Here is a 15,096-nt window from a genome sequence, read left to right as displayed (position 1 = left end):
GATACCTAAGCATATTTTCCCACAGAATCTGCTCATGCTAGTGCAGGTCTGGTGGAGGTTTGGATGAAAGCTTTGAAGGGTTTTTTTGGGAGGGCACCCCCCAACCTATCCTCCACACCCTCACCCTCGGGAGGGCAATAGAAAGTAACAACAGCCAAATAAGTTGAAATCCATGAGTTCTGATCAGTTACGACCTGAAAGCTTGATTCTTTTATTATTTATCACTCATTAAATGCTCTGGCTCTCTTTTATTAAATGTTAAATCATCTTAAGTGGTACGGTTCTTGCTATTTGAAATGGCAAAGTGTAAGGGGAAAGAGAAAGTGGCCCATCTCCTTGTTAATGTGGCATTCAAATAAAACAGAGTGAGCTCAGCAGACAGGTCAACTGGCTGCTGATGGTGATTCTGTATAGTTATTCATAATACAAGAGCTGTAATTAGGGAGAAAATGTCTCCTTACAGCCTCTGAGATTGCAAGGCAGGAATTCCATTTTCCCATGGGGCGAGGCTGGTATGTGAATCAGAAAATGCATGAATATGCTCACATTGCTTCATTTCTCTCATCCAATGACAGGGCTGATGCGTTGCCAAAGGTGGTATAGTACTGCCATAGCAAGAGCCCATGCACTTCTCAAGGGACCGCCCCCCCTTGCAATATTCACTGCCCGTATTGCTTTCTCTCCCTATCAATATCACCGGAAGGCATGCACGTGAGACAGTTGTCAAAAAACTGAACACATCAAGAAAAGGAACTAAAAAACAAAATAAAATTCAGTACTTAAGTCGCACTTAAGGAATCTTGTTGACCATGAATCTGAACTTTTTTTTCCTTCTTTTTTAAAGCAATGTTTTTCAATGACATTAGTCCGTTTTTTCCTTAATTTCAACAACCGAAGGTCATCTTCAACTCCACAAGATGACAGACTTCATGAGGGCAGGTTCATGAAGCATCTCATTCTCCGCTATCTCCCCATCACCTTGCAGAATGCACAGGAACTGGTGCTCACACGGTATCAGTTAACTGAGTGAACTCTCATAAGTAAGCTTATTTGATCATTAATAGGTATTTTACACACAGAAGGAAGTTGGCATCAGTTGACTAAAATGAGACAATAGAGACAAATTAAAAATCTTTCCTCTTACCTTATCTTTACTGCTTCGAAATAGGTGAATTTGAGGGCACTTTTTAGCTCCAGATAAAATATCCAGCCAGTTTTCTGAATTATTTAAATGCTCACAGTCTTCTTTAAAAGTACACCTATCAAAAAAACAAAAAGGGAGGGGGCAGCAAAACAGCAACCCCAAACATGCATCATTAAAACTTTCTCATACTTGGCTTCAGTACAAGATGCCAGACTTTGTATGAGGATTATTGATTTCGGGTGAGAATAAGAACATGATGCTAAAACCATGAAAAGCAACAGGAAACCAGCAGAGCATTTTTTCCATCATGTCTCAGAGCTGAGAACAAATGTGGACATGTTGAACTTAGACTCCTGAGCCATCTCTCAAGATGACATTGCAAATACATCCAAAACACGTCCTCTCCTGGATTCTAAAATTAAAGAGCTACCTTCTAGAAAAACCTAGCATAGAACAGCTCAAGAAAAGGTTTACACATCGTAAACATTTTAGGTTTGCCATTCATTTCCAGAATACCAACCTATTGTGTAACTTTTGCTGTTGCTTAAAAAAAAAAAAATGAAGCGACCATTTTTGTGCTTTGCAGTATGATAATCAAATAAACATATTGCAAGGGCAGAGTCTTCCCAAGAATTTGATAAGACATTCCAGAACCATCTGCTACATTACATTTATTTAGACAGATACCAAATTATATCAAAAGATATTGGGTGAAACATTTGCCAGGGCCACCTCCCCAAGTCAGCCAGCTCAGAGGATGTCCCCAAAGAAATCTTAAGCTGTGGTCAGGACCAGCTACTTTGATAAACACCATCATAAGCTGAAGGTGAAATCACTGCTTCACCTATGCCTGTCTTGGTCACTCTAGGTCATGAGAACTTGGGAACTCCTGCCTCACCAGCAGGGCGGCCAACTCAACAAGAATGAATGCCAAAGGTCACTTGGTTTCCAAATGGTGTTGGACTCCACAGACATTCTACTGAATGGTATCAAGGAAAGAACAAAACCTCTGTTACCTCTGCCTTCTTGAAGTCCAAGGTTAAAATGAAGCGGTGGAGGAGAACCAGTAAGTTTTAAAAGAAACTGAAAATTCATGAATCACATGAGATTGAAAGCAACTAAATAATAACCTCATTCAACTCTGGGGAGTCCCTGAAAGGAAGTGAGTGGAGACAAGTGTGGTCCAAAACAGTATATTTGACAAGCATTTTATTTCTTTTTCTTCTTCTCTCTTTTTTTTTTAAAATTCTTAAGAATAAATTTAGGCCTCACGGCTTCATCTTTGAGCGCTGCGCTAATTTGAATATGACAGAAATAGAACAGGAAGCCAGTGAGTTTCATTAGACATCACCCCCAAGTGCAATTCTTTCAGCGTGTCATCATCTTCTCCCATCTCGGGGAACCCTGCTTCCAAGGCAGCACATCTGTGTCCAAGCTCTCCTCCACCTGTGTCAGCTCCTTCTCCAACATCAGGACCACAGGGATTTTCATCAGCAATTCTCCACAGTCATAAATTTATCTGACCCTTGATGGCTAGCTCGTCCGTCACGGACATTAAGTTCAAATTAAACCTCCTCTCAATGTCAGGGAGAGTTTTCAATGGAGGGACACATTCTGCTGGATTGAAACACACAGGACAAGGCTGGTTCCCCGTTTTGTATTAGAAAGCGATGATGACTGTCAAAAAAGACCTGCCTCTCTCTCAGGGGCATTCCAGTTTGTATAAGGCACTTCCTCTGTCTAAAAGGAGGCAAAAAAAAAAAAAAAAAAAGCCAGTTCTAAAGAGAGTGGAGTACAAATATTTTTGCAGGCTTTTAATACTGCCTGGGAGTCAAGGCCTAAGGCTGCCAAAAAAACAAGTGTAAAATATTTCATACAAATAGTGCTACAATTTGCCAATTTGTAGGCAGAAAACAGTAGTGCCACTGAATTATCACTCCCTTTTCTGAACTCCTATAGCATTTCTTGTTGGAATCACACATTTCGGTATTTAATCATATGCTGCCTTGAATTACAACTTAACTGTTTTATGTGTCTATGTCATGCCCCCCAATAAGCTGTAAGCTCCTCAAAAGAAGGAAGAATGTCTTTAATATTTCTTCTGCAGATCTTTCAGTGTCTGACAACATGATATGCAAATACTAGGGTTTCAACAAAACATTTTTGAATGAATGGATGAAATATGAAATCTCTTTAAGTCCTTTCTGTAGGTGAGTTTTCTTTCTAGAGTTTCCTTAGGGTTTATGTCTGACTTATACTTACAGTGAAGAGACTACTTTTAATATAAGTTAAAAGTTTGAATTGGGGGCTAGAGAGGGGACAAATTAGAAACTGAGGTTTTCAAGGTTTTCAGTTTATGTTTTGGGGGAAAAATACATGTTTATATACAGGCTTCCCAGGTGGTGCTAGTGGTAAAGAATCTGCCTGCCAAAGCAGGAGACATAAGAGACACGTGTTTGATCCCTGGGTCAGGAAAATCCCCCGGAGGAGGGCATGGCAACCCACTTCAGTATTCTTGCCTGGAGAATCCCATGGGCAGAGGAGCCTGGCAGGCTACAGTCCATGTGGTTGCAAAGAGTCAGACAGGACTGAAGTGACTTAACACTGAAGCATATATATATGTACACACACACACACACACACACACACACACACACACACACACATATATGTGATAGACCTTTCACTTCCTATTTTGTATAAGGCGAAAACAAAATTGAACCATGTTAAGCAACTAAACATAAATTCCTGGTTTATAAAACACCTTTGAGATCTCATGCCCTGTTTCTCGCCAGCTGAAAAATAAAAATTAAAAAGCAAACCACAACGCCAAGAACGTATAACCAGATGGTCAACCAACAACAATATCTTATTACTTCTTCAATACTGCAGATGATAAAATCTTCATGACAGCATGTTACCCACACAAACTTTCTCCAGGGGGGGAACAGACCTCAGAGCTCCCACGTTTTAGTAAACAAAACCAAAATGGTCCTTTTTGAAAGCCATCACTCTTGTTCCTATACATCCACAAAAGCAATGGTCAAGTGCATAGACACTTAAGCCTTTGCCCAAATAAAATTAAAATCTCATTTTCAGACTCAGGTCTCGGCAAGGCTGATCCTCAGTGAAGCAACCTCCGATAGGCTGATTTCTTAACTGACTTCAGGATAATTTCTTCAGATAGGAGGAAAGATAGGAGGAAAAGGGGATTCAAATTAGAATGAGCATATTCTGGAAAAAAAAATGGCAGACATATATTTGCTTTTCTTATCTTATGCTGTTGCCCCACTCTCCATGGAGGGTCTTTCCCAAAGTTCTAGGACTCCCAATTAATATTTTTCTGGCCCTTACATCCAGCTAGATTTCATGCCTACAAAATAAGGCCAACATGCAGACACTAGCCTACTCGTAAATTAATAGAATCCGCACTAATGGATAGAAAAAACTGCCTGAAGAAAAAAAAAAGGCCAAAAACCAAAAGTTAATTAAAAAAAAAACTTTTACTAGGTAAAAGGACCATGAATTCAATTTAGTGAATTAAACTACTTAAGAAGGCTTGTTCATAATATCTACTGTAGAGCTTAACCTGTTCAAAATAATAAGAGTTAGAGATTGTTACTCAACTGTATACATATGTGGACCACCCCCCCTTCCCCTTAACTCCTAGTTTGTTCAAAACTCTGAACAGGGAGATTCCAGACACTTATCTAAGTTTGCTGTTTCGAATTCAGAAAGTGTCTGCCGCCAGTGTGTTTGCTTCCTGAGTTCGTGGAGATCTTTCTAAAGCCCGATGTCCCTGAGTCACCGCCCCACCAGGTATCTACCTGGGGGGACCTGCCACCGTTCTGCAGGAGACGCAGAAGATGCAGGTTCAATCCCCCGAAGGAGCAATGGCAATCAGCTCCAGTATTCTTGCCTGGAAATTTCCATGGACAGAGGAGCCTGGAGGGCTACAGGAGGAGCCAGGGGTCACAAAGAGTCAGACAAGACTGAGCATGCACACATATCAGTCCTCAAAACCACGTTGCTCTACAGGGACGAAATGGAGGCTCAGAGAGGTGTTTACAATGTGCCAAGGTTTTACAGCTTCAAGTGTCTGAAGTCTGGTTTCAGAGCCACACACTTGGCCACTCGGCTGCACGGTCATCTGTGAGCCCTACGTGTTACGACATGTCAGTCATGTCTGACTCTTTGCGACCTCATAGACTGTAGCCCGCCAGGCTCCTAGCTGCCATTTAATAAGGTGCACAAAAATAATGACATTTATTTATTTATTTATTTTTCAAAACCCACTGGAAAAAAAAAATAATGACATTTAGAGTTCCTCCTGGCTTCCTTGGGCCCCATTGTGGTTGGAGGGTGGGGCTGGGCCAGGACAAGGCGAGAGAGATGAAGACCCCAGGAGCTTAGAATGGAGAAGGTGAGACAGAGCCTCCAGAATGAGGAGGGAGCATGGATTTGGGAGGCAAATACAGAGAGGCCTTGAATGTTCACCCATCACTAGCCCTGAATACAAAACACCCAATTAGAGGTTAAGATTCCAGGAAGCCCCCAACTCACAAATCTATTGTATTCCAAAAATTGGCTTGCAAACCCTCTGTTTGTAATATGGAATACACCTTTCTCCCCATAGAAATAATGTTATAAACAGTGATTAAGTCTCCAGGTTTTAACCCACAAAACCTATTTATTTGCAATGTAACTTCAATTCTATATATTTGCAATATAAGAGTAGCAGAAAACAATGAGATTGAATCCATTTGCATTATATAGCAGTTTTTCTTCTTTACTTGTGTTTCTGCTTGGCTGGTAGTCTGGGAACAGTGCCCAGCTGGATCGACTTTTAAATTTATTATTACAGTATTGCATTTATACAGTATTTCTATTTTTTAATGGGGATGACTTAAATTATTAATTGTTTTCATGCCGACATAAAGAACTGGGAGACCCACCTCTAGAAATGAGCTGAAGTTGCCAGGCATGCAGGCAAGTGAAATGCCCAGGGGATGGGCTGGGGGACCTTGAAAATCTGACTCTATTAGGCTAGACTCTCTCCCTAAGAATTTACTACTTAGTCAACCTTGAAATAGAAACTCTGAACTCAGAAATGTAACTTCTATTTCCTGCCACTCGAATTTCATCAGCATCCTCTAATCTAATTGTTCACTAAGAGCAGACAGTTCCTGAAGTAAACTGACAACTAAATATCAGGTAATTGGCTTGAATGGGAGGGTTGGTGTGATCAGTTCCAAAGATTCTCTACTGATACAGTATCAGAAAACTTTTAACAAGGAACCAATCCAGCCTCTGTCTCAGGAACAGGAGACTGTGTCGGTGACTGGGGGAAGATTTTGCCACAAGAGCATCCCAAGGTCTTCTGCTAAGAGATTTGAAACAGATGTCTGCATTTTTTCAGAAGGGCACAGAGCCCAGAGGAGGGACCAGGTGGTCCCGAGAATCGAAGGACTTTCATTAACATTGTTACCCCACGAGATGGAAAAACCAATCTCAACTGAAAAGAAGAGAATGAGAAGTCACTGTGACAAACTCAACTCTGAATTCTAGGCCTCCAGAGTCAGCCAAGGGGGGTGCCAAAATACAAGACCAAAATAACTTGCCAGGAAAGCTGAAAAACTGAATTTCAGCTCCAGTGATGAAAAGCCAACCTACATAAGAAAATGATGCTAATAACAGAAACAATTTAGATTTTTTTAAAAGTGAAAACATCTAACATGCCAGGAGATGTTCTTTCATATGATTTGATTCATTTATTCTTCACAAAACTATCAAGTAGGTACGACAAATTCCCTTGCTTTTTACAGCTGGGGAAAACTGGAGGCAAGAAGGCTCCATATTGTTTCCCGGGGTCACAGAGTTAGGAAGCAGAGGGGTTGAGATACCAAATCAGGCAGTGCTGCTTCCAAGACCATGTCTCATCTCCTACCCCATACTGCCCCTCGCCAGGGCCCTTGCTTATGGAGCCCTTTCCAGGGGCTGGGTGCTGTTTCTAGGACTTTCTGGAATTTGTTGATCTTATAGCCACCTCAGGAAGTAGGTATTATTGTTATCAGCTCCATTTCAATGATGAGGAAACTGAGGCACAGAGAGATTAGACAGCATGGTATGAATCTCAGCAGTCTGGCACTGGTCTTCATACACTTAGGACTGTGCCAAACAGCTCAGAATTTTCAAAGGTTTCCAGGATAACAACATCAAAAAGGCCAAAATAAAAATAAATACATCTTCCCAGAGCCTGAGCCCTGTGGGAAAATACAGGTTTTATTCCATTTCTCAGCCGTTCTCCAAGTGTGTTCTTCAGGTTGTTTTAGATGTTAGTATTAAAAAGGCTTAAGAAATTTGGGGAACACTAGTTAAATAAAATTAAATGATCTTCTCTGCTGCAGGACTTCTCAGAGCCTTCAATAGGCTGGTGTACTTGGTAACGTACAAGATAGGAATGGATAATGCACATCTTCCAACGTTTTTATCGAAGGATTAGAAGTCCTAGCCACGCACACTGGGAAGCACTTAAATCTTGGTTAATGAGCAATAATCCAAATGGAATATCAAATTGGAAAACTTTAGGCTTTTTTGGGCTCTTGTTTCTCATCTCTCATACTCAGTTGATCATGTCCTATTCGTTCCAAGCATTGCTTTATGCCGTCTCCCACAATCTGCCCTCACCTATCACCTGTCACCCAGGCTCCTGCAGCAGCTTTCTGACTGGCCTCCCTCCTCCCTGCCTCTAGTCAGCCCTCCACACCAATGCCTAGGTATTCTCAAGTCCAGAACTGATTACACCACTTCTACTGAAAAATCTTCAATGGCACCCTTCCACCTACACCAGACTCCTCTACCTACATCCCTTTCATGACCTGGAGCCTAGAACACATGTTTTCACGCTCATCTTGGTACCAAATACTATGATTGAGTCCCTGCCTTCTTTTCCAAACTCACCCCCAGACAATCATGGATTGATAAGTCTATTTAATTTACAAGCTCCTAAAGACATCCATCACTAATACTTAGTCCATGGCACCTCACAAAGAGCAATTACTTAACAAACACATGCAGGGAAACCTGCCCGGCTCTTCTCGGCATGTGCAGAATGTCCAAAGGCCTGCAGTATTGGTGAAATGGTGCTCCAAGTTCAGTAATCGCCTCCTCCATGTCTGCCCAGCCTCCAGGCAAAGCAGTCATGCCCTCCGCTGTGTCCGTATGGGCACCTTACTCAGCTCACGGCTTCTTACACATGCTTCTGATATACACAGCACGATGCGCTGGTTGCTGTCTGTCTGTCTCTCCGACCACACTGTAAGATCCCCAAGGGAAAAGCCTGCCTTATTCACCTTGGCAGCCCCTAGGGCCTAAGGCCACATCTAGGATTCCTTCTACAAGTATTGTCTGAGTGCCCCCCAGATACCAAATACTGAGAACTGGGGATGTATGGATGTTTAAGCCAGTTAAAGCTCCCCTCTTAATGAGCTTATATTCTGGTGAGGCACATGGACCAAAACCAAATAAGCAGACAATAATTTAAACAGTTGCAAATCAAGGCTAGTTTGCAGCAGAAATAAAAAAAATATAGCAGCAAGGAACTACTTTAGGTAAGCTAGTCAAGAAAGATGGCATTTCAAGGAATTCCCTGGTGGCCTAGTGATTAGGATTCCAGCCTTTCATTGCCATGACCTGGGTTCAGTTCCTGGTTGGGGAACTGAGATCCCGCAAGCTATGCAGCATGGCCAAAAACTTAAATTAAAAAGGAAGATGGCATTTCAGCTCAGATCTCAAGGATGAAAACCACCTAGCCACATCAAGAGCAGTAGGAACAGCATTCTAGACAGAAGGAACAGCAAATGCTAAGATCCTGAGCTCACTTAAAGTCTCGTCTCTGCAAGGAACTGATTGAAGACCAAACCAGGCTAGAACTTAGTGAAGAAGTGGTGGGTGGAGCTGCCAATTATAAGCGGGTGACGTTGGGTAAATCACACCTTCTCTGTTTCAGGCTTTCCAGCTGCAGAAGCGTAGATAATAATCACTTCTATTTCATGGAATTGTTACAAAAATGTACATCTACTTAACGCACACCTACAAAAACATAGATCAAAGAGTTGTTTAAAAAATGTACATCTATTTAACTGAGGCTTCCAATAATGCCTCAGTAAATATTAGTAGCTGTTATTATATTTATTACATAGGCAAATGAAACAGAACTTAGGTAAAAGGTTTGAATGACGTAAGCCACAAAATAATACTGGTGTGCCAGGCATCTGGGCCGCAGGGGTACCTGGACTGCCCCTGCATTGCTCACACACACCCGATCAACAATCAGCCTGCCCTTTCCATATACGGAGGGAGACTCAGCTCACGGCTTCTTGGAAGGCTCTTAATCATAACCCTCCCTCCTCCTCTGCCCAAGGGTTCTCTGGGGTCTCCCCATGCCTTGAAATACCAGCTATGACAGCATTTTTTCATGGTGTACTGGCTGGTACCTGCTTCCCACACTAACCTGTGAGCTTCCACTGGGCAGAGCCTTATTCATTTTTGTCTCCCTAGGGCCTAGTACCGGACTTGGCCCATGGCTGGCATTCAACACACGTTCACTGAACTGGATTAAGAATTAAATGTTCAAGTGACTAAATTCTTGTCTATGTCGCCACGATACCAGCAGAAGTTGTTTCACTGATTTTTGTTCACTGGGCTGGCCAGTTCACTGGCGTGGTGGAAAACCGGCCTTTGTCTTGACACTTGGAGCTATTCAGCACACATGAAACACATTTGCAGACTGAAACACTCACACAAAAAAGGGATTTGTGGCCTTCACCCCATGTGGTTCTTTGGTGGGTGATGAGTGCACCAGGAGTTGGTGTTTTAATTTCCAAAGGCATACCCTGAACTGAGGAATTTAAGGGAGGCGTTCTTACAGAATAGGTAGCCTGGAAATAAAGATTGGAAATGATGCCTCTCAAGTCAGGAAGATCTGGGTTCCAAGTTGCTCTCCGACACATTTGTTCTGTAACGGGAAGCACACTCTTTGGCCTCTTAGGACCTCGGTTTACCCCATCAGTAAAAAGCTGGCAGCAATAAAATTTCATTTTCCTGAGAGTAACATCAAATCCCACGCGGGGTGTTTCAGAAATGGTCCACTCTCCCTAAAGCGGGATACAAGGGCCCAAATGCTACAAAACCTCACTGGTACCCAAGAGCAAAAACACCAAAGCCTGGCAGGAAGGCTTCCAATGAAGGCAGGAACATTGGTTTCAGTGTGGAGTTGTTGTTGGGAACAGGAAAAGTACCAGGTCACCAAGACAAGTGAAAACATCTGAGGAATTTTTAAAAGCCAATCGATATATACTTATGAAAGTGCCTGCTGAGATAAGGTCATTTCAAAAAAAAAAAAATCTATTCCATTAAAACATATATTTACTAAAAGGGGTGTTTCTAATGGTACCTGCTCGAGAGACACAGCATCAATTAAAAAGATGTGAGGATAAGTAGTCTGGAGACTGAAGTTGGACCAAACAAAACTGGCTTCTGAGTATGGTTAAGCATTCCCTCTGTGCCAGCCACTGTCAGCTGCCTGGGTGCCTTCATGGTTTCATCTCCTCTCCACCTTCTGCTTTGAAATATTCACAGCTCTTCTAACAGCTGACAAAGATGATGAAGAACCCAGGGGACTCGGGTCCACCCAAGACCCCCCTCAAGCGTGAGAAGGCCCCCACACCCCTGTCAGCCTCCTTGGTAACCCAGATGCATGGGTTCGGCTTCTGCCAGGGTAATTCAGTGATGCCCTGAGGCCCGAATAACATATTCCTCTCTGCTCCCCACTGCTTCCACCCCACAGACAGTTGTCCTACTTGCTTCTACACAATTAGTCGGCACAATGGGGTCCTCACACAAGGAGGAGGGGCCGCCCCCAAATCCCATTATTCTCATGATCGCTGCCATTAGAGCCTCACTGGACCATAAAGGAGTGTCACTGCACAGAATTCAGCATGAGGACACATCCCCGGTTGGAAGGAAAGGGGGGACAGGTGTAGAACTGGGAGCCATCTTCTGTCGTGAACTGACTTCCCAGCCACTTGGCTGGATGTGGCCACAGTCTCCAAAGGGGACATCCCAAAGTGGAGTGCACTCCTTTGGGTCTTGGCTCAGCTGCCCCCTTTTCTCTGAGGCTTCCCAGGACCCTCTGGTTGAAACTAACTTTCCCTGCCTCCAGCTGGCAAGCCCTACCCCCTCCTCAGCCTTATTTTTCTTCCTAAGGGTGATCACATCTGACACGTTGTGTTCTTATTTATTTTCACTCTTCCCTCATGTAGTCGGGTCAGTAATGTTGCACCCCTAATTCATGTCCACTTGGAACCTCAGAATGTGACCTGATTTGGAAGTAGTGCCTCTGCAGATGTCATTAGTTAAGGGTCTCAAGATGAAATCATTCTGGATTTAGGGTGTTCAATGACTAGTGTCTTGACAAGAGAAAGGAGAAGGCAATTTGGACACATGAAGAGACAAAAGGCCATGTAAAAGATGGAGGCATAGGTTAGAGATATGCTTCCGTGAGCCACACTAGAAGCCACCAGAAGCTTGAGAAGGAGAGGAAGGTTTCTCCAATCGAGGTTTCAGAGAGATCATGGCCCTGCTGATACCTTGGTTTTGGATTTCTAGCCTACAGAACTGTGAGAGAGTAAATCTTCACTGTTTGAAGCCACTGAGGGTGTGCCACTGGTTATGACAGCTTTAGGAAACTAACATATCTCTAGAAGGACCTGCACGGGGGCAAAGACATGGGGCTGAGTTGTTCATCGCTAGAGAACCTCGATGCTTAGAATAGTGTCTGACACACACCAGGTGCTCCATAAAGATCTGTTAAGTGGGACTTCCCAGGTAGTCCAGGGGTTGAGTCTGCAGAATCCACCTGCCAATGCAGAGGACATGGGTTTGATTCCTGGTCTGGGAAAGATCCCACAGGCTGTGGAGCACCTAAGCCCATGAGCCAAAACTACTGAGCCTGTGTTCCACAACAAGAGAAGCCACTGCAATGGGAAGCCCCTGTACCAAACTAGAGAGTAGTCCCCACTCACTGCAACTGGAGAATGCCCATGAACAGCAATGAAGACCCAGCACAGTAAAAAAAAAAACAAACCCCAAATCTGTTAAGTAAATGCATGGATGCTTAAACGCTCAAGCTGGAGAAGGACTTCCATAACCCGGGTTGACCCAGAGTTCCATGTGTAACCAGTCTTCCATGGTGGGTCCACCTGAAGCAGACTCTCCCTTCCCCCCACCACCACCACGAGGGATAATGTCTCTAGGCTTCTCCTCCCTTTCACTACGGTGGTAGGTAAAGATACTGGCTTGGGAGTTAGAGCCTAGATCTAAGCCTAGACGTTAACCCTGTTTCCACTGCTTATATAAACTATAGTAAGCAGGTGAATGGCCCCCAAAGGTATCTATGTCTTAATCTCTTGAAGTTGTGAATGTGTTGCCTTACTTGGCAAGAAGGACTTCAAGGATGTGATTAAGAATCTTAAAATGGGGAGATTATCTTAGATTATCTGAGTGAGCTTAAAGTGATCTCAAGGGTCCTTATAAGAGGAAGCAGGAGGGTCAGAGTCAGAGAGGGAGATGTGATAATGGAAATAGAATTCAGAGCCAGAAAGGTCTGAAGAGGCTACACTGCTGACTTTGAAGATTCAAGAAGAGGCCACAAGCCAAAGAATGTAGGTGCCTCCAGAAACTTGAAAAGACAGGAAATGGATTCTCCCTATGGGCTCCAGAAGGAACACAGTCCTTTCTACACTCTGGTTTTAACCCAGTGAAACCCTCTACAGACTTCCAACCTCCAGATCGGTAAGATAATAAATGTATGCTGTTCATGCCAGCAAGGTTGTAGTTATTTGCTACGGCAGAAATAGGAAATGAACACAGAAACCTAAGGCTGTTTTCTCATCTTGAACATGGGTACCGTAATAACTGCTTACTTCACAGGGTGCCAGGAGGACTAAACGGAACACGCAGGGGACATTCAGGGCACAGCATCTGACGTGTGGTAAGCAGATTCTCCTCCGTGCCCGGGGATCTTGTCTCCTGGCTGTGCCTGGGCTCAAGGCAGGCTTCCTAGGGAAGGGGCACTGTAACTGCATTCTAAAGGAGAAGTGGGCATATCCTGATGGATTCCTCTACTGAAAAGCCCCCAGTGGCCTTCTCTGCTGCATAGTGCCCGCCTTTCACAATGGGAGACCAAACCAGAATAACTCAAACTTCAGAAGAATGTGGCTATGGGATACTATATGCACCATGGGTCACGTTGGCCGAATTCTCATTCAACAACAGCTCCCAGGCCTTACGGGTGATGCTTAGGGGAGACTTGAAAAAGCAATGTCTCTTGGGAGAGGGAGGAAGAAAGGCCTCAAGACAGGAGAGCAACGTCAGGAACTGAGTGCGTCCATAAGCAAATCATTGAATTCTTTTTGCTTATTACTCCAGGGTGTTGAGGATGAATATGTTTATCAGGCTGATTTTAGTTTTTCTTACCATCATTCAAATCCCCTTCTGTCGCCCCAGCCCTTTCAGAAAGTCTGTTGTTACGCCAAGTTGAGAAATGACCTCTTTCCCAGTGTCATGTGTCAAACAGCCAACCAGCAGATGAAAATCTAAAAACTGCTACCAGGGGCTGCTTGGAAGTCTTCCAACTGCCATCATGGAAGAAACATGTAGAAGGGTATGAGTAAGTGTTGCACTCACACAAATAAGTGAGGGGAGTCTACAGATACTTTAAAATCAGCATTCCTGGGGGCTTTGTCCCCACCCTGAACACATCCTATGGAGCTGGGGCATTCCAGGACAGGACAATAAAGGTGTGTGTGGCTTTTCTTACATGTGCGTTTTCTGAAGAGGACCCAGCCTTGGTTCTGTCACGTGACTGGGACCCCAAGTGGAGCCCGTGATGGTGTTGGGAGAGGTGGGGCGGTCCGTGAAGTTTGGAGAAAGGGCTGCTAAGTAGATGACTCAGGAAGAGACAGGAGGTAAACTCACTGTGAAACATACTGGAAGGCAGTGTCCCTAGAAGTGGGAGGAGTGGAAAGTGTGGTACAGTTAATGCCCGGCTTAATGCACTTCATCTTCTTCTATGCCATCAGGACTGTCTTTTAAAAACACAGAGATGATTGTTTTGGTCCTCTGCTGAAAACCCTTCTCTAAGTTCCCAGTAGCAACTAATAAAGTCTAGATTCAGAAATCTTTCCTTCCTGGTCCCTCTCCCCCTCTACTTCCTCCTTCCAGAGAAGCGCTGGGGTGAGATGATTCAGCCGGCCCTTTCCCTCCAAAGATCTCCTGTTGCCAGGACTGCCCCTGTGGTCCAGTTGTGCTGCCACTGCAGGGGCCACAGGTTTGAGCCCTGTTTGGGGAACTAAGATCCCACAGGCTGTGCACCGCCAAAAAAGAAAATAAAATGAAAAGACCAAACCCTTATTGTGCTGGTTCTGCTGCCTGAATTATCCCTCACCCCCTACCCTTGGTGAAATTCTCCTCAGGCTTCAAGACCCAATATTCTCCTCTCCCCCAGGACCCAATTTTAACATGACCTCTTCTCTGAAGCCTTTCCCAATCTTGGTTACAACCAACCGCTCCTTCCTCTGGGCTTTGGCCATCGTAACAGCTAACATCACTACAGTGCTTACTACGAAGAGGCACTGTGCCTAGGACTTTATGCACATCGTCTGATTTAATTCTCTCAGCAATCCTACAAGAGAGGTACTGTTACTACCTGGCTTTATTAAAGTCACTCAGTCGTGCCCCACTCTTTGCAACCCCATGGACTGTACAGTCCATGGAATTCTCCAGGCCAGAATACTGGAGTGGGTAGCCATTCCCTTCTCCAGGGGATCTTCCCAACCCACAGATCAAACCCAGAACTCTCGCACTGCAGGCTGATTCTTTACCAGCTGAGC

At 44.0% G+C, this 15,096-nt stretch overlaps 1 protein-coding gene across 1 annotated transcript in view; it reads right to left on the bottom strand.

Annotated features, from left to right (window-relative positions):
* PLXNC1 (plexin C1) overlaps positions 1 to 15,096 on the bottom strand; it is a 152,226-nt gene that overhangs the window by 89,494 nt on the left and 47,636 nt on the right. The window contains exon 5 of the mRNA XM_043881327.1: positions 1,145 to 1,259. Within this exon, the coding sequence (XP_043737262.1) occupies positions 1,145 to 1,259 (115 nt within the window). The remainder of the gene's footprint in view (positions 1 to 1,144; positions 1,260 to 15,096) is intronic.

Source organism: Cervus elaphus, chromosome 3, assembly GCF_910594005.1.
Source record: "Cervus elaphus chromosome 3, mCerEla1.1, whole genome shotgun sequence".
Taxonomy (NCBI): domain Eukaryota; kingdom Metazoa; phylum Chordata; class Mammalia; order Artiodactyla; family Cervidae; genus Cervus; species Cervus elaphus.
Note: the sequence above shows the minus strand (reverse complement) of the source record. Positions and strands in the feature narration are given on the sequence as shown.